Source organism: Juglans regia, chromosome 1 (assembly GCF_001411555.2).
Source record: "Juglans regia cultivar Chandler chromosome 1, Walnut 2.0, whole genome shotgun sequence".
Classification (NCBI taxonomy): Eukaryota; Viridiplantae; Streptophyta; class Magnoliopsida; order Fagales; family Juglandaceae; genus Juglans; species Juglans regia.
In genome coordinates this window covers 14,295,441-14,318,166 of record NC_049901.1, presented here as the reverse complement: position 1 = coordinate 14,318,166, position 22,726 = coordinate 14,295,441, and the positions used below count along the sequence as shown (strand labels likewise).

At 36.5% G+C, this 22,726-nt stretch overlaps 4 protein-coding genes and 1 non-coding gene across 8 annotated transcripts; 3 read left to right on the top strand and 2 right to left on the bottom strand.

Moving 5' to 3' along the window:
* Positions 1-49: 49 nt before the first annotated feature.
* LOC109013267 (protein FAR-RED ELONGATED HYPOCOTYL 3-like) lies at positions 50-3,133 on the bottom strand. Of its 2 annotated transcripts, none has more exons than XM_035688403.1 (6): positions 2,210-3,133; positions 2,002-2,127; positions 1,845-1,919; positions 1,261-1,750; positions 513-577; positions 50-353 (listed from the first exon to the last, which is right to left on the bottom strand). In XM_035688403.1, the coding sequence occupies exons 1-3, from the start codon at positions 3,068-3,070 to the stop codon at positions 1,890-1,892; spliced, it is 1,017 nt and encodes a 338-aa protein (XP_035544296.1). In that variant the 5' UTR covers positions 3,071-3,133; the 3' UTR covers positions 50-353; positions 513-577; positions 1,261-1,750; positions 1,845-1,889. The 2 variants fall into 2 exon arrangements, with proteins under 2 accessions (XP_035544296.1, XP_035544299.1); XM_035688406.1 differs by having other exon boundaries at positions 1,261-1,544.
* On the bottom strand, positions 3,091-6,323 carry LOC118343724 (protein FAR1-RELATED SEQUENCE 5-like). The gene is made up of 4 exons (XM_035689916.1): positions 5,974-6,323; positions 4,636-4,770; positions 4,389-4,545; positions 3,091-4,310 (listed from the first exon to the last, which is right to left on the bottom strand). The coding sequence occupies exons 2-4, from the start codon at positions 4,735-4,737 to the stop codon at positions 3,091-3,093; spliced, it is 1,479 nt and encodes a 492-aa protein (XP_035545809.1). The 5' UTR covers positions 4,738-4,770; positions 5,974-6,323.
* A 2,736-nt stretch (positions 6,324-9,059) lies between these two features.
* LOC109013259 (apoptotic chromatin condensation inducer in the nucleus-like) lies at positions 9,060-16,365 on the top strand. 3 transcript variants are annotated; one of them, XM_018995297.2, is made up of 6 exons: positions 9,060-9,467; positions 10,613-11,955; positions 14,652-14,897; positions 14,987-15,138; positions 15,415-15,890; positions 16,005-16,365. In XM_018995297.2, the coding sequence occupies exons 2-6, from the start codon at positions 10,632-10,634 to the stop codon at positions 16,120-16,122; spliced, it is 2,316 nt and encodes a 771-aa protein (XP_018850842.1). In that variant the 5' UTR covers positions 9,060-9,467; positions 10,613-10,631; the 3' UTR covers positions 16,123-16,365. The 3 variants fall into 3 exon arrangements, with proteins under 3 accessions (XP_018850842.1, XP_018850841.1, XP_035544015.1); XM_018995296.2 differs by having other exon boundaries at positions 9,061-9,467; positions 14,640-14,897; XM_035688122.1 differs by having other exon boundaries at positions 9,061-9,467; positions 15,415-16,365.
* LOC118344416 lies at positions 12,732-12,887 on the top strand. Its single transcript, XR_004798187.1, has one exon. It is a non-coding gene; the product is annotated as a small nucleolar RNA snoR134 (small nucleolar RNA).
* A 692-nt stretch (positions 16,366-17,057) lies between the features above and the next one.
* LOC109013260 (regulation of nuclear pre-mRNA domain-containing protein 1A-like) lies at positions 17,058-22,139 on the top strand. The gene is made up of 7 exons (XM_018995299.2): positions 17,058-17,707; positions 18,462-18,709; positions 18,799-18,954; positions 19,081-19,237; positions 19,368-19,510; positions 19,658-19,693; positions 21,227-22,139. The coding sequence occupies exons 1-7, from the start codon at positions 17,632-17,634 to the stop codon at positions 21,956-21,958; spliced, it is 1,548 nt and encodes a 515-aa protein (XP_018850844.1). The 5' UTR covers positions 17,058-17,631; the 3' UTR covers positions 21,959-22,139.
* Positions 22,140-22,726: the final 587 nt, after the last annotated feature.

The window sequence follows — 22,726 nt, the reverse complement described above, 5'->3', positions numbered from 1 at the left end:
TACATTCTCACTTAGGCGGCAACCCAATGCACTGATATATAAACCAGAACATAAATAGACAAATATGATCTATTAATTGAGAGAGTGGCAACGTGTCATGCATGGCTTCCTTACTTTTTCCCTTCTATGTACACCATTCATGACTTCCTTACATTCTCACTTAGGCGGCAACCCAACCAATGCACTGATATATAAACCAGAACATAAATAGACAAATATGATCTATTAATTGAGAGAGTGGCAACGTGTCATGCATGGCTTCCTTACTTTTTCCCTTCTATGTACACCATTCATGGCTTCCTTACATTCTCACTTAGCTCAACTCTCATTATCCTCTTCAGTGGGATTAATACCTGGGCAAAAAAAAAAAAGTGCAACAGATTTCTGAAGGGTTAATGAATAAATACAGCAAAACTTGTTAATAATCATTTTGAGGGAGAGAGTGCAAAACTTGTTAATAAGCATTTTAAGGGAGAGGGAGAGAGATTGTGTGTGTGAATATTTATGAATACCTTATAGTGAAATTTGTTCCTCAACTTCCATCTCACAATTTCAGTGAACTTGTTCACCAATGTTGCTGCAGTCCCTCAACATAAAAATTAAATAAATCAGTCAATATTGTTTTTACATAAGTGGCACATGTAGTAACATGTCCCTCAACATAAGTAGTTTATTTTCTAACAATGCAACTTCACACTAAAAGAATAAATATGATTACTACTATTATGCTAGGGGCTTACATAAGGTATCACAAAATAAGATAGAAATAGGGATATTCAGCAAAGGAGATGTAAGCCATTTCCTAAGATAAATAAGAACATATATGCTGCTCTTAAAAACTACAAAAAAAAGGTTCTAACTAAATAAGTAGCCCACAATATACTTATATACTTATATAAGTATATACTTATATACTTATATATAAGTATACTTATATATAAGTATATATATTATATACTTATAATATATATATATATGATTCAATATACTTATATATTATATATATATATATGTATCTTTTTCCCATTCTCTTACCCGCAAAGTATACTTATCAATCTCAATTTTTCCAGTTAGCAAAGTATACTTAGCAGTACTGCATGATATAAAAACCAAGGAAGTTATAAAAAACAGCCATTGCTGCCTTCCACCAGCGAAAAACTGATTATTACAACGCAAAAGAAGCCATTGCTGCATTTGATGTAAAAAACAATGGAAAAAACACAATTGAAGGATGTAAACCTTAAAAGAGAGATCACTAACCAGTGGAAGCCTTAGGTAATTCAATCTGATATTTTCCTCAGTTGCATCATCATCAACCTCCAAAACTTTGTAGTAGTCCTCCAAAACTTGTTGGCTCATGGTACCAAAACACCTTCGATCTCCAAGAGGTACAAAAAATTACCCGTTGCATCTCCAAAAAAAAACCTTACCCTCTAGCATACACCCATGGATACCAAAACTACACTAGGAGGATATAAAGCCACAAAACTACCACCCAACCCTCTAAAAGACACAAAAACAGCAACTCAATCACGGCGGCAGATCTGAGAAATACAATCATACAATGTTAGAGGATATAAAGACAAATCAATGAGAAATACAAGTATCTAAAAATAACACTTTAGAGAAAAATCAACAGAGCCAATCATGCAAAATAATACTAAACAGGAAAAAAAAATGCGAGATAATTAGAATGAGCTACGGCCCCCAGAGACAAGTTACTCATCGAACTCCCAAATTCCAGCTTCTCCTTTAAAAAACAGAAAGATTGCATCATTTTCAAATAGAAAGATTGCATCATTTTCAAAAGGGACATGATATTTTCTTCTTTAACTACAACATACCCTCTCCAAGAGCTTCAAAAAATGTGGCTTCTCATCACCATGGGATTACAAGTGTGCATCAAGATGGTGACACATCTGTAATAAAACAATCGTAGGGTTACAAGTGTGCATCATGATGTCATATATGGTTGTCAGTTATTCAAAAGACACAATAAACCTGTGGAGTTGATTGTGTAAGAATGCTGTTTTGTGTCTCAACATCAACCCCATCATGAAATTGGTGTTGTTCAGATCCCGGTATCTCACCCAATTCTGTTTCATCTACCAAGATTTTCCTGGAAGTCTGAGGTCCAAAACATAAATAGACACATATTACATATTCATAATACTAACTAAAAACAATGCAAAATTCTTCAAGCAAATACCGGTTTCTTTCTCTTTGTTGCCAACTTTTCCACTGGTGGAACCTTTCTCTTACTTGGGGGTCTCCCTTTCCCTCGAACCACATTGGGGCTTAGTATCTTCTTACCCTTATCCAAGACGACATTTGCTTTGGCCTTCGTTTGTTCATATGCCGACTCTAGTGTTGAACCTTCACATTTAGTCTCAAATTCATCAACTACACGCAAGAAAGCATCAATTTTTTCATTATCAGAGGATATCTTGGTCGCTAATTTCGAACATCTTTTAAGCACCCGCTCATAATTCCGTGCGTCTGTTCTGTCCCGCTGGTCATCGTAACTACTTCTGACTAATGTGTATGTCCTCTTTAAGTCCTTTCTCCAACGATCCAACACATATACATCTGGCAGCACATTAATCTTTTTGAACTGGCAAACTCTAAGTGCATGCCTGCATAGAATCCCCCTCATCTGAAACAATGCACACGTGCATTTGACCTCCACCTCCTCTTCGTTATAGTAAACACAGAAATTGAGTGTTTTGATGTGGTCATCAGTACTTATTTCATCGAACACTTGGTATTTTAAAATGCACCCTTCTGTGCTTACCAACGAACAATTACAACACATTAGGCCCAGCAACTCTCTTTGTACCTCTTTGAACTTTGCATTTGTATATAACCTTTGAAACTGCTTCTCAATATTAAAATGGGACACGCAGGGAATAGTTTGGTTGTTAGAATTGAAATCAGCCATTGTCTCTAACTCCACCTTCTTTCTAAGAGCATTATCAAATTGGTCGACGAATTCCTTCAACGTGGTACCGGAATGGACATACCCATCGAAAAATGCATTCATGCTTTCCGACCTTTGTGTTGTGCTCATTCCAGCCCAGAATACACTTTTCAAGTAAGCTGGAACCCAAAAAGACCTTTCCTCATATAAGGATTGAAGCCATTTATTCCGTGGAGATCATACTTCGCAATTACATGACCCCAGCTCTCCTCAAATTCACCGCTGGTATGTGAGTCATATAATGCAGTCTGAAGGTCAGTCTTCAATCCCGCATTGAATTGCGCATGAGATCCTAACTTCTCTGGAAGTTTGCGCATTATATGCCATAAACAATATCTGTGACGAGTTTCAGGGAATACAAGGGCAATAGCACTCTTCATTGCCCGATCTTGGTCCGTTATCATGGCTTTGGGCGCCCGACCATTCATACAATCCAACCACATTCGGAACAACCACACAAAAGTTTCAGTGTCCTCGTTTGAAAGCAATCCCGCTCCTAATAATATGGACTGACCATGATGATTAACACCAACGAATGGAGCAAAAGGCATCCCATACCTATTTGTTAGGTACGTTGTATCAAATGTTACTACGTCTCCGAAATACTCATACGCCGCTCGACTCCGAGCATCAGCCCAAAATACATTCCGTAACCTTCCCTCATCATCCAAGTCCATGTTAGAAACGAACCCATCATTCCGATCTCTCATTCTTTGGAAATACTGATTAAGTGCTTCGCCACCACCTTTACCCAACCTTAAATGTCGAGCCTTGTCAATGAAATTTCGACAATCTTTCTCTTGAAACTGAAGATTCTCAAAACCCCCCGCATCAACGACAAGAGAATAAAAATTCTTGTTCATTCGTATACCGGCTCGATCATTTAGGTCGAGAATCCTTTGACTGTATTCATCTAGATGTTTGTGCGATCGCAAGAATCTTGTCTTCTTGGGGCTCACAGTTATGTGGTTGTGCACATTTTCAACAGTGGTGAAAACCCATTTATCATTCTTGCTTAATGTCGCATTTACTCGCGCTTTACAATCCGTTCTAGTTGTTGGTCGTGGCTTCGAGATATTATTGTTCGTAGGATTGTACTTTCCGCCACGGGCATAACCAACAGTCACGTACACAGCCCTCCCTTCATCATCTTTCCTAGTCCTTTGTTTCCGTACACCAAAGCCCTCTTGCTTCGCATATTGCTTATAGTAGGCTGTAAGATCTGCCATACTGTCAAATTCCATTCCAGATCTTGGTGCTTCAACTCGTACCTCATCATTCTCGACAACAGTGGTACCCTCTAAATCTTCATTTATGTCGAATACCATGTCTAAAAATGGAAACATATGGATTAGAGTCATCAAAACAAAATTACAATGATTATGTAATCAAGGCAAAACTGTACTACCGTTGGCATCAAGACAACTTTCAGCAGTCATCCGTGATGTACTTCCAAGATTTTGTTCAAATGTGGTACCGGTTGGCACAGTTGACGTCGGGGGCACTTCTTGCCTGAAGTCATCTGGATTACTCGACGGAGAGTAGGACATATAAGGTGGCATCTGCTGCAACAGGCATGTTGTTAGGGAAAATTGGATGACTCTAAAAAATTTAACATGTTAACTTCTGAAATATAAAAATTGAAATAAATATACCTCAAATGAATCAGAAAATGGGCTATAGTCTATTGGAGTACTCGGGGAATTGTAGGGCATATTTATATCAAAATGATGCATTCCATCTTCGTTTTCCCCCATCACAATAAGGCTAAGAATGTCTTCCGATAATTTCTATGTAGTATTCCAAGATGGCAAAACAATAAAAATAAATATTAAACTCTCATACATAATACAAAATCTGAAAATATAAGCACTTTCTACATAAATGAAATACAAACGTACAATTATTGTTTGAACGGAAAAAATAGAAACAAATAACTCTCAGTGAGCAGATACAGATATTTCCAATTCATGGAATCCATCGAATCATGTAGCAAGTATTTAGTCAGTCTATTTTTATGTCTTTTTACTTATCAAGAACAAAAAAAAATTGAGTTAAAATATATTCTAATCTCAGTGCTCGGAATAGTTTCTAATAGTGTTTTCATGAAACTATTGCAAGACACTTATTGGACACATTTAGTTTCTTTCTTTCTTCTTTTTTTTTTTTTTAATTTTATTTTATTGCAAAAACAATTACTTTGACAGCATTGTATCTATGCTATAGCCATATTTTGAGACTTATTATGTAAGAAGTCAAAAGTTTGCTTTGTTCACATACTGTTTAATCGAATCGGTCTTCACTACACATGAAGTTTAAGAGATTTTGTTCTTTTGTTGACATGAAACTGTCTTCTATTTTGTCACATTTTCTTCTAATTAATTATACTCCTAAAAAAATATATGTTTCGGACAGGTCAATTCATTGGAATGATTAACTATGATCACTAATAAACAACTTTTAACGCAACCAAAATTAAATAAGCTCAAATATTAACTATTATCACTAATAAACAACTTCTAATCAAGCTTTCACACATCAGCATTTGTACAGATTAGGAGACAACACACGGGTTTCCCTCAATGTTTTCACATGTAAATACAGATTGTAATAGCTCACTACGACAAAATGAGAATAATAGCAAATATCATTTTCTGGAAATTTCTCCATGCCCTAAGCATACCCATCTCAGAAAATACAAAAATCATGATGTACATAGCATGTATGTGGTTTGAAAATGCTAATACAATATTTACCTACACAACCATTTTGTTAAGATTGATATCAAGAAAACACCAAAAATATGCAGAGCATAAAAGAAGTTCTGTATTACTCAGTATAATAGGCGGGAAAGAACTAACCTAACAGAAATATTTTAAATACCTAACTAACAGAACTAACCTAACTCTATTACTAAAAATGGAACTTACTAAAAACAGAAAATAACAGAAAATATTATCTCTAATACATTTGGCGAAACAGAGAACTCTTACACGTAGTTGGTTTGGTCCGTTCGATCAGCTCGCGGGGAGCGGCAGCTCTGGGCAGACGTACGAGCGTCTCGAGGTGGCGCTGGGAAGAGGAAGTCGTTGCGAGGTGGCGCTGGCAAGAGGAAGCCGACGGACGCAGGTTCGTGGCGAGGAAGGGGGTTTCGCGGGATTCAACTATTCTTTGCTCCGTTCAAACGACCTCGAGGGACATTGGAGGCACTAGGCACACGGAGGAGCGCCGCTCGGTGGCACTGATGAGAGAGAAGGCGTCGCCGGGAGGTGGTGGGTCGCGATGGAGCAGGGGTTTCGCGGCATTCGACTGGGCAGAAACGAATTTTCAAATACCAAATCAATCAAAACGCACGTTTTGATTTTTTTTTTTTTAAAAAAAAAAAAATATAAATCCACGTACTGAGTGCACTGAGTGCACCGCTACAGTGGACTCCATATAGTAGTACTCTTATTTTATATATACGTATGCATAGAAACGTGGATGTTCTCACGAACTCGGTTATGAAGGAGAAGCATCCACCTCCACGTGTAATTACAAAGGGCATTTTCGGTATCTCGGTCACAAAAGAACACCACTGATGTGGCATCAGCGATTATATTTAAAAAAAAAAAAAAACACACAGCGGGAAGAAGAATAATCCACGCCTGCAAATAGACTTTTTCATCCTAACGTTCATTCAAGCTCCAAAGAAGAAAATGCAGCGGCAAGAGGACACCATCGTTCATTTGAGCTTCATCAGAAGAAGAAGAAGAAAACGCAGCGTCAGATCTCATAAATATCTTCTCAGTTCTCTTCCTGGGCGTAGCATCTTTCCTCCCTGATTCCAAAACTTATTTGTCTTCTCAACTAACATTCAAGAAGAAACTACAATATATTAAAATAAAAGTGAAAAAGAATATTTGAACAAATATTATAAGAGGATGATAGAATCCAATCGATTCAGATTTGAGATTTGAACAAATTTTGCAAATCCAACACTGTTGTCCCACTGAGAATTTAAGTAGATAAGTCAGTTCTTTAGGTGAACATGTTGAATCCACAGATCTTCCAAAGTAGAATCCACAGATCTGCCGAGATTCCAAACCATAAACACCTCCAAGAATGACGAGAAAATAAATCAAGATCAAGTAGAACAAACGTTCAAAATACCCAAAAAAATTTAATAAATAACTATAAAAATTCGAGAAATTCAAGAAACTTCATACATCTGCAAGTTAATATTATTAACTGAGAATAATTTAAAAACCAAAGCCACTATCACGAACCGAATACTAAAAATAGGTAATATGGAAGCTGGAGCAAAGCTACATTGGTATGATTAATGACCCAGGATTGCACCTCTAGAAGCACAAGACTTCATTACCGAAGGAGAGAATTGAAGAAGTAATCTGAGTGCTCAAGCAAAATCCTCCAGCATATAGGAGAAAGGGTCTGTCGCGTTAGGGTTGGGAATGGGAGTCGCACAGAGAGGGAAGGGGAGAGAGAGCAAGGGGAGAGAAACCAGTTTTAGTGAAAATGTGAAACGCACCGTTTCGTTTTTGTATTTAACCCATTTCAGCTTCAACTAAACGCACCGTTTTATTTACTCCAAAACGGTTCGTTTGACTCCATGTAGGATGCCGTTCGCGGGGCCTTCCCCCGTATGCCTGTGGACCTGTGGTTAAGGGTACGTTTGGGTGTTGAAAAGTGTTGAGAAGTGTTGAGAATGTTTGTGAATAGTTATGAGTAGAGATTGGAGTGAGTTTGTGGGTCCCATTGAGAGTATTTTGAATTGTTTGGATGTGTGAAGTATGTTGAGTTGTTGACTTTTGAGTAAGTAGTTGATAAATGTGTGGGTCCCATAAATATTATAGTGATTTTATTTTTAGTAATAAATATTATAATGATTTTATTATAGTGATTTTTTAATATTAATAAATATTGTAGTGATTTTATTTTACTTTTATATATAATAATGATAAATAGTATAATGATTTTATTTTTAATTTATATATAATTGTGATAAATATTATAATGATTTTATTTATATATATATAATAGTTATAAATATTATAGTAATGTTATTTTTTATTTATATATTATAGTGATTTTATTTTTAATTTATATATAATAGTGATAAATATTATAGTAGTTTATTTTTTATTTATATATAATAGTGATTTTATTTTTTATTTATATATTATAGTGATTTTATTTTTTATTTATATATTATAGTGATTTTATTTTTTATTTATATATTATAGTGATAAATATTTTTTATTTATATATTATAGTGATTTTATTTTTTATTTATATATTATAGTGATTTTATTTTTTATTTATATATTATAGTGAGATTTTATTTTTTATTTATATATAATAGTGATAAATATTTCTTATTTATATATTATAGTGATTTTTTATTATTTATATATTATAATAATTTTTTTATTTATATTTAATAGTGATAAATATTATAGTGATTTTATTTTTTATTTATATATAATAGTGATAAATATTTTTTATTTATATATTATAGTGATTTTATTTTTTATTTATATATTATAGTGATTTTATTTTTTATTTATATATTATAGAGATTTTATTTTTTATTTATATATAATAGTGATAAATATTTTTTTGTTTATATATTATAGTTATTTTTTATTATTTATATATTATAATGATTTTTTTATTTATATTTAATAGTGATAAATATTATAGTGATTTTATTTTTTATTTATATATAATAGTGATAAATATTTTTTATTTATATATTATAGTGATTTTATTTATTTATATATTATAACGATTTTTTTTATTTATATTTAATAGTTATAAATATTATAGTGATTTTATTTTTTATTTATATATAATAGTGATAAGTATTATAGAATGTTTGTGAATAGTTATGAGTAGAGATTGAAGTGAGTTTGTGGGTCCCATTGAAAGTATTTTAGGTTGTTTGGTATGTGAAGTATTTTCAAAAGTACGAAAATACTTAGAAAGTGTTGAGGACACTTGGTCACCCAAACACAGCCTAAGAGTTTTTCTTCCAGAAAACCCTCCCTATTAAAGTCGTCCCCTCATCCCCTTCGTAACTAACCCGGACCTTCGAAGCGAGCGTTAGAAACTTAGAAAGGGATTAAAAACCCTAGACAACTCCAAAAGAAAATCCCTAGACCAAAACTTGTGTATTTTTGTTTTTAATCGCTTCAACAATTAGATATTGTTTTCTGTTCATTTCGTTTCGGCGTTTTCTCTGTTTCAGATATATCTATCTGTGTTTTTGTTGTCGTTTTTTTTTTTCAGGAAAAAGAAACGAAATGATTGGAAGCTGAGTTTACAGAGATTAAACGTGTGTTCGTTTTTTTTTGTGGGTTTGCGTGTTCTTACTCTAATGTGTGGGTTTTGTGTTGTGAAATTAGGGTTTCACATATCATCTCCTTTTCTTACGGAAGTTTAGGCTTTTGAGTGTTTCCTCGCCGCGAATCCGACTATTCCTGTGAGTAATTGCCATCTATTTCATCAATGGTTTGTTTTTCAGTCTCCGTTCTTCATTTTTGTTTGATTCTGGTGCGAATGGTGCCTGGATTAATTAGGGTTTGTTACACACATTTTTCTGGCGTTGTGTTCAATTTGAAGTTTTTGGTTTCTGATGGAAATATTTCCGGTGATGAGATTTCTTGGCTATTGAAAGCAATTGAGGTGGTCCTTTTTAACCTTTGAGCTGGTTTGATTTTGTTGCATGTTGCAGCATTATTAGATAATTTTTTTTTGCGGATTTTGTTTTTCTCAAGATTATGAATTGGATAATTTGTAAAGGCTTTTAGTTCTTTACGTGGGATGTGTATGTTGGAAAGCATTTATGGGAATTATTTTATATTCCCATAAAGTGTATGGTAACTATGGCTCGTTAATTTTAATAATTCTTTTTCGTACCTGGGAATCAATACACACCTCGTTGTAACGTGTAATGTGCATTTTATTGCTTACATCGAAAAGGAGCATGACGTCTTTTTGCATCCCATTGAAAGTTTAGATTTGGATCTGTTTTTTTTTTTTTTTTTTTTTTTTTTTTTTTTTTTTTTTTTTTTTCTGCTTGATTTCTTTTTCTTGCATGGAAGTTACTTTTCTCATACATGCATGTGAGAAATTCATTGCCGTTAGGCTATTAAGAACATGTGTGGATATTATATATTTTGGTGGAAACAACAAAAGAAATTCAATAGTTTATGGGATTAAACTAGTGTTCTACATTACCATGCCCGGCAGATCTTGAGATGAACTACCCATATACTAAGATCCTGATCTTATGAATAAAACTTCTGGATTACCTATATATATATATATATTGAGTTTCTGTTACCCCAGCCTTGATACTGAATCGTCTACAAGATTTACTGCTGTAAAATTTTCTTTGCCTGTACATGTTAGGTTGCTTAGGCAGTTGTGTTTCATCTACAGTTCCATGTGTCTTATGTCATGTTTTTTTATTCAATAAAGCTACATTTTTCAATTATTTTATTTTTATGTCCTTGATCCATGTTTAGTGCCACGTTCCTCTTTTATTTTATGTTTTGCTGAAGCTATTCTTGATTTTGTTATTCTCTTTGTATCAATTTTAATGTATTAATTGGGTTTGTGAAGGTGACTCTTAGTTGAAAAGATGTCGTCACAGTATCCCATTCTTGGCAATCGGCCAATTGATCAGTGGAAGGTTACAGAGCTAAAAGAGGAACTTAAGAGAAGGAAATTGACAATCAAGGGGTTGAAGGATGATTTGATCAGACGATTGGATGAAGCTATCCGCATTGAAATGGAAAGTGCTGGAAATGATGTGGATAATGGTCTTAATAGTGGACCCGAACCTTTAGTTGGTGCAAAAGATTCAGAGTCGGTGCCTGCAGAAACAGCTAAATACCTTGCTGATCATGGTGGCAAAAAGAACAAGGAGCCAGATAAGGTTGTGGTTCAAGTTGACATTAATGACAGTGTGGCAGCCTTGGATCAAGAAAAAGTCGAGGAAGCTGGCTTCAGTGGTACTGATTCTGGCAGGGTGGAAGAGAAGCTGGTTGTTCATACAACTGCCATTGAAACCAGCGCTAAAGTATCCGAGATTGTGGTATCTGAGGTAGCATTGAGTGGGCAGGATTTGGAGAAATTTGAAACTGGAAAGGAGAGTAGAAACTCAAAGACTCAACTGGATAATGAGTATTCAACACCCCAGCTTGGGAATGAGGGTTCAACGCCCCAGCTTGGGAATGAGGGTTCAACGCCCCTGCATGGGATTGAGAGTTTAAAGACTCCTGAGAGTGTCAAGCTCGACTATTTTACCCCGGACAACCAGGTATCTGAGGGTTTAATGCCCCTGCATGGGATTGAGAGTTTAAAGACTCCTGAGAGTGTCAAGCTCGTCTTTTCTACCCCGGACAACCAGGTATCTGAGGTCAGCCCTACTTTTGGGTCTCAAGTAAAATCTGATTCTATTTCTACTGATTCTGTGTCAATTAATGAAAAGAATGAACTAAAGGATAATGTAATTACTGATCATGTCAAATTAGAACTAGATGTTGTTAAGCCTGAGATGGTGGAACCATCATTCAGCAATGTTGTCCCAGTTGGTGGTGAATCGCATCCGATGGATGTTGAAGAGCCACTTGAGAACAAGGCATCTGATGCAGAGAAAGATGACAACAATGCTGCAGATGCAGACATAAGCAAGAAAATTGACGGTACGGATGTAGGGTACTCAGAAAAATTGAATTTAGACCGAAGTTCTGGTGATGATTCCATGGAAGAGGATGTGCTGGAGGGTAAGCAAATTGATTGGAAGTATAATTCTGAAGAAGTCGACAAAAGTGGAGTACCTATTGTGAAGGAGGAAAGTCATGCTGCTGTTCTTGGGGATGCTTTATCTGGTGAGAAAAGGGATGTCCAAGTTGAGATTGAGAGTCATCAAGCTGCAACTGTTGAGAAAAGAAAACTTGATGGTAAGAATTGGATCCTGATGGTCTTTCTTAATCTTTTTTAGAATTTTTTCTTTAATCATTTATTGCATTTGTTTACTTCCTATTCTTTGTTTGGCTTTGAAGCTTTATTTAGTCTTGCGATCAAGATCAAGATGTATCTTTTTCTTTCTATTTTTTGCATTCATTTTTATTTATTTTCTTATTTATGCATTTATTTATTTGTTGTATGCAAAACATATGTGATCTCTTATATATCTATTATATGAGCACTTTGATGCCTTAAAATCCATACGCACAAATTCTGAACAATTTGATTACTTAGTTGATGATAATTGAAGCAGCCATCAGTTTAAGAATCACAAAACCTATATATATAAACATATATTTATACCTATAAAATATATATATATACATATATTTATATATAAGTAAAACCTTTGTGGTCTGGAGAGACAAAAGTTGAATAATTAGGGGAAGAGAAACTTGAATAGGCATATTAATATTGGCAGTGCATAACTTAAGCCTTTAACACAGAGCTGTTTACAATCTGCGCTGTTTACAATCTGCAGTAGATTATAGGTGAAGGGAAATAAAAATTTGATTAATTTTCACCCTGCCATTACTGATCAAAGAAAGGCTTTCAGCCTGCCATTGCTGTGCCTTCCGTATATAACTTCAACATTTATTTCCCATCATATATCTAATGTGATAGGCTTGATATAGATTCCCATTTCTGTGTGCGTGTGTTTTTCTCTCTGTACCTCTTCTTTTCTTTTGAGGTTATTGGCTTCTTCAACTTGCACAATGCACATCCCCGGGCTTCTCTGAATGAGTAATCAATCGATGACGATGAAAGCCCCATTGCTCTTGCCAAAACAAGCCGATGCCAAGTGTTGCAGTTCAGCCATTCTCGTTATCCACAGCTGAGCTGTGTCAAATCGATGCCCACATCTCAATTTCTCTCTCCTAAACATAAAACTGCTGTTTTTTCCTGTGATACCCCATATGATATGGATAAGGGTAGGTGGTATATGGGATCCCACATTGCTTGGGAAGGAGAAGTTCTTGCTCTTTATAAGGTTCTAGTGGGGTTCCAATTGTATCATTGACTAGTCCTTTTGGAGTATAGGCCATGTGGTTTGGGCCTTCCATTGAGTCGTTACAAATGGTATCAGAGCCTATCCCAACCAAAATTGTGGGAGTTTAGCCATGCGACCTACAATGGACAGGCCCGACGAGGACGTCGGGAATTTAAGGTGGGTAGATTGTGATACCCCATATGATATGGATAAGGGTAGGTAGTATATGGGATCCCACATTGCTTGGGAAGGAGAAGTTCTTGCTCTTTATAAGGTTCTAGTGGGGTTCCAATTGTATCATTGACTAGTCCTTTTGGAGTATATGCCTTGTGGTTTGGACCTTCCATTGGGGCGTTACAAATGGTATCAGAGCCTATCCCAACCAGAAATGTGGGACTTGAGCCGTGCCACCTACAATGAATAGGCCCGATGAGGACGTCGGGAATTTAATGGGGGTAGATTGTGATACCCCATATGATATGGATAAGGGTAGGTGGTGTATGGGATCCCACATTGCTTGGGAAGGAGAAGTTCTTGCTCTTTATACGGTTCTAGTGGGGTTCCAATTGTATCATTGACTAGTTCTTTTGGAGTATATGCCTTGTGGTTTGGGCCTTCCATTGGGGCGTTACATTTTCCCTTAATCTTTGCCTTACTACACCTTTAGCTTGTTTTCTTGTTATAGATAGCGATATGAAAAAATGGCTAGTCATTGAGGCAGATATTGATTGTTCTTTGGTGGTTTTCACGTGGTGGCTTATTTCTTTCAATGGTTTTGCCTCTGAAAATATGGGCTACAGATTTTTTTCCATCTTTCTCTATTTCTTCTTCACAACTGCATGGAAAATGCTACTTAGTCCGCTCAAAATTACTGCTCAAAGTTACCACTCGAAGCGGTAAAAGTTGGGCGGCCCGCTAGCACCACTTGTTTATTAGTGTGGATCTGGAACTTATCAAAAAATATATATACATATATACATCCTTTTTATTTTTTTCTTTGATTGATTATTGTCGAGATGTGCCCAATATTTGCTTTCACTGATTGAGAGATATAGATATAAGTGATTTTTTGGAATTTCAAGCTACCATTTATTAAAAGGAAACTTTGCTCACTATAATCTGGTTGAGGGCAGCATTTGTTTTAAGATGACTAGCCTTAATATATATTAGTTTTATTTCCCTTGTTGATGAGCTCAAAATGTCATTCTTTTTGAGAAACAAGCAGTATCATAGCAAGATGTGATTCAATTTTAAGATCAGCTAGTCTGCTGCCTAAATTTTATTTGTTGGATTTCTGCCCGATGTTTCATATGATTGACCTGTCAGTGTTTTAGAAATGTATATAAAATTAATTGTATTCATCATTGTTTAAGTGTCTGTTTATTTTCAGTCATTCCCAACTCCCTACTTATTTGCTCCTACTTCTTTGGCAACCTTATTTATGTTTAACCCTTATTTATGATTCTTCTTTGACAATAAGCTTGTTTTGTTGGTTTTATATAACTGAAAGTTCATTTTTCTTTTTAACATACAATTTGACAGAAAATAAATGCTTGGTTCTTTATATTGTGTAGTGCATTTGAACATTTAAAGTAAATTTCCTTCTTGTAATATAAATTTTTTTAGATGTCCATACAGATCAAGCAGTAGCAAATAATGAGCCAATCAAGAGGCAACGTAGGTGGAACTCTGAAGGCCTCAAAGTTCCAGAGCCTCAGAGTACAAATTCTACGCCTAACACTACTCCTAAGGATGCTTTCCAGACAACTCCCAAGGACACTTTCCAGACTACTCCCAAGGACAATTTCCAGTCGACTGGTTTGAAACGTAATTTCTCTAGATCAGACTCTACAAATAGTGATAATACACCCAAGGAACGTGTTGGTGAGTTATCACTTTTTTCTAATTAAATATTAAGATTTCTAGCAATATTTTTTTTAATATCTAATGGTCTTCCTTTTATATATGGGCAGTTCCACCATCACAAAAAGCTCCATCTAATTCACTTAGAATTGATCGATTTCTGCGTCCCTTTACCTTGAAAGCAGTGCAAGAACTTCTGGGCAAAACTGGGACTGTTACTAGTTTCTGGATGGACCACATCAAGACCCATTGTTATGTTACTGTAAGACTGTACTTCCCTACTCATTTGGTGTTCACAGTAGCACACGTTCTTACTTCAGTATTAGGCTACAAAGAAGGGGTAGCCTTTCCCCACTTTAAAACTGTCTCGTGTTGTCTTTCAAATGGACAGAGGTCCTACTATAGGCTAAAAAGCCCAGTTTTAGTTGTCATTGTAGAATCTCCTTATGACATAAGTAGACCGACCACCTTCATTTATATCAAATTGTGGATCATGTGGATATTCTTATCCCCCCTTGTTCTGGTAACTTTTATGCAGTACTCATCAGTAGAAGAAGCCATAGAGACAAGGAATGCTGTGTATAACCTGCAATGGCCGCCAAATGGTGGGCGTCTCTTAGTGGCCGAGTTTGTCGATACTCAGGAAGTGAAAATGCGGTCGGAGGCTCCTCAAGCTCCAGCTGTTCCTGCAAGTTCTGGTCCTTCTGTTCCTCTAGCCCCTCCCACCTCTCAGCAGCAGCCGCAGCCGCAGCCGTCGCCCCGTCAGCATAATAGGCAGCAGCTTCCACCCCCACCTCCTCTCCCACCACCACCACCTTTGTCGAACTCACCGCAGTCACGAGAGCGGGTTCATCTTCCACCCCCACCTCCGCTTCCAGAGAAAATTGATCCTCCTATTGTCACTCTGGATGATCTCTTTCGGAAAACCAAATCAACGCCTCGGATCTACTATTTACCATTGTCAGAAGAACAAGTTGCAGGAAAACTTGCATCCCAGGGCAAAAACACCAAGCAGTAGGGGATCAGGCTATCTAACTTATTGCTAGCTGCTCAATGGATTTTCTTATGGGTTGGTCGGTGTGTTAGATAATGATGGTAAGAAAGTATCATGTGATTGCATCTTTGCAGGTCTGCAGGTGTTGCTTGTCGGAAGGAAATGTACCGGGCAAGCAGAAGCATCCAGTTGGTAGATGGGTTTGGGTTTTTGCGAGAGGAGTGCTTTGATTTGAGGTTAAGTTATATCTAGTTTAGAATATCCTTCAAGTTAAGAGCTCTCTTTGAGTGGACAGATTTACCTTCTAGAGCATCTCGTTTTCCTGTTGAACTGGAGTTTCTATTTTGTGAACTTTGAGTTGCTAGAGAGTCTAATTTCCATTATGTACCCCCCTTTAAAATATACAGATGCCGTTTGAAGTTGAGGGATCTCTATGTTGATGGGGTGTCCCAGATTCTTCGGGCTTTCAATCCGCTATTATTATTATTATTATTATTTTCTTTTTCCATATGCCATATATTTAAGTAAGTATTAGGTTAACGACTAGATTTCACAAAAGTAAAAAATACAAACTGATTAGCTTAGCTAGGCTCTTCATTATGCTAAAGCATGTACAAGCATTTTATTTTATTTTTCACATAGGCCGTGAAGTGGGTAGTTTCCTTTGTCTAGACAAAAGCAAGGGGCGCAGATGGATTTTAATTTCTGTGTCTAGGCCAAAGACACGATAAGAAGAATTTTTTGGATTCAATCTCCAAATAGATACAGATACGGGAACGGATGTCGATAAATCAAAGACAACCCACCCCCCAATCCTTATCATGTAACCATATACTTTCTTACAGATTGATACGGATAGGCACCGGCCGGATACCACAACATACAATTAAACTGTTTCGGATGTTATCTTTTTCTTTAATTATGGTACATTATGTCTTATTTTTATATTAAAAAAAAGAAAACCGGCTAATTTTACTTGAGATTTCATGGGATTCAAAAAAAACAGAAAGTCACTAAAATAAATTATTACTGGAAAAATGTTTTATTTAGTATGAATCCTAATAATGCTCTTCATCTTATAATTTATTTTCATCTTTGATTACTAAATTTAATATCTCAATTAATGTGAATCATAATTACAAAATTAATAATAATCTACAACTCTTACTCTTCTCCCGCATGAGTCGTCATGGCCACGTGGGTTCTGCCGGATGGCCCCAGTCCTCGAGTTACACCGACTCAACGGCCTCACCCCCTTCCATCCCGATCTCAATTGCGTTCTCTTCAAGAAGAGGACCCGTTTTTTAGGGCACGAATCCAATAACACCTTTCATATCCTACGGACAGCAACCGCGATTTCTCTCTCAATTCCTTCCCTCTCTCACCGTACAATTTCCTTTGTTTCCTCCAACCCCGTCTTTTCTCGTTCGCTCTCTTTCTACGGTACCTGTTTTCGGGCTCTACCAAATTCCTTTTCTTCTGTTCGCTGTCCATTTCGTTCCCTCTCCAGTCCATGCATTTGCTCAATTTTCTTACGAAACGCATCGGTTTTATCAACTCGAAGCTTCTTGTAGCTCCCTCCATTGAATTTTAGGGTTTTAAGCTCAGAACTTTTACTGGCGTGCTTGAATACGTCTATGGGGCTCCCGAGAGTTTGAATTCGGGTTTTCTATTTAAGTGCTTTTGATTGAGGTGCGTTAGGGTTTTTCATTCGCTATTGAGCTGGTGGGAAAGTCTAAGAGAGGCATTGGTTGAGGTGGGATGAATAGTGTATTCACTGAGCAGATACTTGCAGATAAGCTCTCCAAGCTCAACAGCACCCAGCAGTGCATTGAAAGTATCCTTTTCTTATTGTTCAACATAACTTTTTGTTTACTTTTTTTATTAATTTAATGAACACGGTTCATTTCTTCGCGAGGAACAAAAGTCGGGGCCGGGGGCTTATGAAGTTATTATGTTGTGTGTATATATGTTTGTTCGTTTCCGTTGTTACATATATGCTGAAATCAGTAATTTGAACTGATGTGGCTGGGTTTCTACTGGTTTGAGTTACAATTAAAAGTTATGGATTCTGATTAAGCCATCAGTTTAAGTTATTTGTAATTATTTCTTTGCTTAGGAAATAATTCGTCTGGAACAATTGTCACTCATTGGATGGTAAATTTTTTATGCACCTTCCCTGGTTTAATTATACCTATCTTACTAAAACGACCTCAAACCGTTGGAGTTATTGGTAAAGTAGGTTGAAGGGTCCTTAAGATAAGTTAGGTAGTTGTTTAGATAATTGAACATTCAGGTACTTGAAGACAGCTCATATGCTTGCTCTTGGTATGAAAGATAAATTTGCAGCTGGCTGTATGGTAGTCTTAACAGCGACATAATCCATACGTGTTGAACATAGCTGATTAACATTCAGATTATTAACAGCCTGGTAGTATCAATTGAAGCCCAATGATAGTATCCGATTCTCCCCCCCCCCCAAAAAAAAAAAAAAAAAAAAAAAACCCTTAATTTTATGTAGATTGGGTATTCCCATGATTTCTCATTTTCTTGTTATGCAATATGGTGTCCTTTCTTGACTTTTTACATAGCTTTGTCACATCTGTGTATATTTCACCGGAGCAAAGCAGAACTGATTGTCACAACATGGGATAAACAGTTCCACGGTTCACAGATGGTTCAGAAAGTTCCCCTTTTGTATCTTGCAAACGACATTCTACAGAATAGCAAGCGCAAAGGAAATGAATTTGTTACCGAGTTTTGGAAGGTTCTCCCTGGTGCACTCAAGGACGTACTTGAGAAAGGGGATGATCATGGAAAAAATGTGGTCTCTAGATTGGTATAGCCTTCTTGTTTTATATGTGTTTAAAGCTGATGGTATGGCCCATTCATTATCGCCTATCAAACAAGTGTTTGCATAATTTTTAGGTTGCTATATGGGAAGAAAGGAGAGTGTTTGGATCCCGCGGGCGGAGCCTCAAAGATGTAATGCTTGGAGAAGAACTGCCTCAACCATTGGAGTTAAGCAAAAAAAGGTCGCGTTCAGTCAGAATTGTAAAAAGGGATTCACGCTCCATTAGAACGGTTTGAACAAGGACCTTTTTTCAGTTATCTTTCTGGTGCCTTTTGTTTAGATTGTTTAGAAATTACACAGCCTTACATATTTCTCTGCATCTCTGAGATGCCACTCACTTATTACTTTGGAAACAGAAATTGTCCATTGGAAGTATGGCCGAGAAAATAGTGTCGGCATTTCACTTGGTACTCAGCGAACGTCCCAATGAAGATGCAGAAATGAGTAAATGCAAGTCTGCAGTTCACCGTGTGAGGAAGATGGAGAAAGATGTTGATATTTCCTGTCAAAATGGTAAACCATCTATGATGTGGATTGAAAAGGCAGCTTGGAAATAATTTCTTTTTGACTGTTTTGTTGTTGCATATTTTTTCCTAGGAGACTTCTGAAGGGTCTCTAAAGCTTGTGTTTTTTGTCCCCCCAGCTAAAGATCCAAAGCGGAAAGATCTGTCCAAAGAACTAGAGGAGGAAGAAAATATTTTGAAACAGTGCATTGAAAAACTTAAATCGGTTGAAGCAAGTAGAGTAGCGCTTGTATCTCAGTTAAAAGAAGCCCTCCATGAACAGGTACCTAATCATAGCACCATTTTTTTATTGTCTAATGGGTTTTTTAATCATCTAATATATGTGATTACTGGTGATCCGTTTTGTAATATATGCAACACATGAAGAATCTCCGCAATTTTTTGTGCTTACTTTCTGAATTCTTTCCAGGAGTCCGAACTGGAGAATGTCCGGACTCAGATGCAAGTATGTTCACTAGTCCTTAAACTTTGTCCTGTATTCATTCTTTCCCTGTTGTAAGATGGGTTTATATTTTGCATATGTGCTATTACACAATTACCTCTTTGGTTGTGCCATTATATGCTCTAACAATGTAGAGAAATTATAAATTTGGGTGACACTAATACATTTTCCGCTACTCAATATGATCTTCTTGAATTCTTTTTCACTTTGCTTTCTGGATTTTTTCTAACATGCTATGTGAGAGAAACTTGAACTTCAGAATAGTAGCTCACTATCAGGCTAATAAGCAACACTGTCAACACAAAATCTTCTGGCTAGACAGGAAGCCTGAAGCGAAAATAAGAGTTATCATTGAAGTTCGAATATTGTAAATATGGATCAGTGCTATGATATAGAGCCTTTGAGTTTAGGTTGGAGTTATTATTGAGTGGTCATTCTTGGGAGTGGCATTTGTATGCCAAAGTTCAAAGCTTTGCCACCACAAAGGATTTGGTAGCAGTAAATTGTATGATTTGATGTTTAGGCAACCTGTTGCTCTTGTTATTATTTTGAGAAAGAAATTTAGTGTCGTGTTTTTATTATTCTGGTCTGTTCTACACGTTGTATCCTTTTTGAAGTTCAGTTGGCCAGAGGATACCTAAGCTGCTTAGGTTCCATTGTATTGTCCACTTTCCGTTCTGGATGAATATTCTGGGCTAATAAATCCAATTGATTTCAAGTTCAATACATGATGAAGTTTTCTTTACTTCTTTGGCGCTAAGTGTCTTTCGATGAAAAATTGCTCTTGGATACTTTTGATGAGTATGATAAGATTTTATTGATGACGAAAAGGGGTGGTAACCTAGTGCACAAGAAGTATGCAAGAGCATTACCTAACTAGCAAAAGGACAAGTGCTAGAAATTCTTGAAAAGTAGAAACATAAGAATTGTAAAATGGCATTACTTCAAACATGGATCTCCTAGATTGTACCCAAATCATTTTATCTTCATCATTTTGTACCACCATGTGCAAGCACAAGCTATCAAAAAATGGCAAGAAGCGATTCACCTCCCAATCATTAGCCTTCATAATAAAAGTTACTCCCCATTGAATAGATCCATGCATGGATCCGCAGCAAAAGCATCCTTAGTTTAAGAAAGGTACTTATCAAAGGTCAATCACCATAAACAAGGGTTTCTGTGCAGTAATAAGAAATGGGACATGAAATGCCAGAAGTAGGGCCTAATTGGGATGGCTGTTTATTTTGGTTATATTGACCTTGATTTTTTTTCTTCTGCCTGTTGATATATTGAACTTTCTTTGAGACTCGAACTCTATTTTCTTGTCCTTTCCCTATCAGAAATCTTAATTATAGATCTACTGTTTTTGCACACAAGCAAATTATATAGGAGTTTGTCTTTATTTATAACTGGTGCCCTATTAAATCTTTGTGCTATGCAGCTGTATAAGGAAAAAATACGGTATACTGTGAGGATATGTTGGTGGAATGAATTGGATTATTAGCTAATCACTCTGTATCTAAATCAATTTTATAGGTAGCTCAGGCACAGGCAGAGGAAGCCGGCAACATGCGGAAGCGAGTTGATGATGAAGATTACGTATCAAACCCATCTACTGCAACCACTACAACTGATGCGAACACAAAAGCAGAACAAACACCTAGGAAGTCAGCTGCTGCCATTGCAGCTGAGGTTGCAGACAAGCTTGCAGCTTCTAGCTCATCTCAACTGATTATGACTTCTGTTCTTTCTACATTTGCAGCTGAAGAGGCTAAGAATGCTGGTCTAACACAGGCCTCAGCACCACCAAATTCACTCACCTCCATGCCCAATAATTCAGGCTCCGAGTCAATGGCAAAACCTGAAATGTCCATGCCAGTCTCAGATCCTAAGGCTTTCATGTCAGCACAGCCATTTACCGTGCCACCAAATCATTCATATCAATCTGTTTTGGTTCCGCAATCAGCAATGCAAAACCATGCCCCAACCTCTCAAGCTCAATATCATATACTTCCCAACCCATCCCAACAGTATTTACAGCCATCAGGAGGAATCATGGCCCCTTATGGTTATAATAGCCTTGTACCCTTACCGCCAGGACCCCCACCTCCCCCACCCCATATGGTCAGCCCAATCGTGCCTTTGACTTTGCAAGTAACTCAGCAGCAAACAATACCATTAACACAGCAACCCCCGGCACCTCCTAGTTTCCGGCCACTGCAGCCACCAGGAATGGTGTACTATGGTAATCCTCGACATTCTCAGTGACAAAGTTAATTGAGTTTAGATAGGCTGTTAATCAGGTCACCTTGTTTTCATACATTCATTTTTGTCTTCCTCAAATTGGCGTTGTTGAGATTTGCAGATAATTCGGATGCCTTTAATACCCTTAATCGACGGATTTATTGATAACTGGAAATCAATTGGCCCATCGGGATGATTCCCCAGATGCCCCGAAATGACTAGGGATTTAGCTTTATAACCTACTTTGAAATCGAAATCGAAAATAAGATTTTTCTTTTCTTAAAAGGAACTTTTGTGGTCACTTCAGATTGCCAAAAAAAAAAAAAAAATAGTGCAACTCATCTAGTATTAGGACTCGTTTGTTTTCATATCTCATCATATTTAATCGTTTTAATTTTTTTAAATTTTCACACAATAAAATAAATATCAATTTTTTAAAATTTAAAATAAAAATAATATTAAAAAAATATATTCTAATAATATTTTTTTAATTTTTAAATTTAATCATAATTAATTCATGTCATCTGCTAAAACAGATGGTGGACTTAGTAGACCAGCTTTCTTGATTGAGATCAAAGTTACCAGTAACTAATTTGGTCAGGCCCTGGGCTCGCACTGAGTGAGCTACTACTGTGACGTATATACAGAGAAACAAAAAAAATATATTTATTTATATATATATTTCAGAGTGAAATTTATCAGTGATGAATCGGGATTCCTGGAAAGTCAGTTTGGCCGAATCTGTTGCACGATATCTCCCAAGTCTAAAAAATGGAACTGGACTAGCCGACT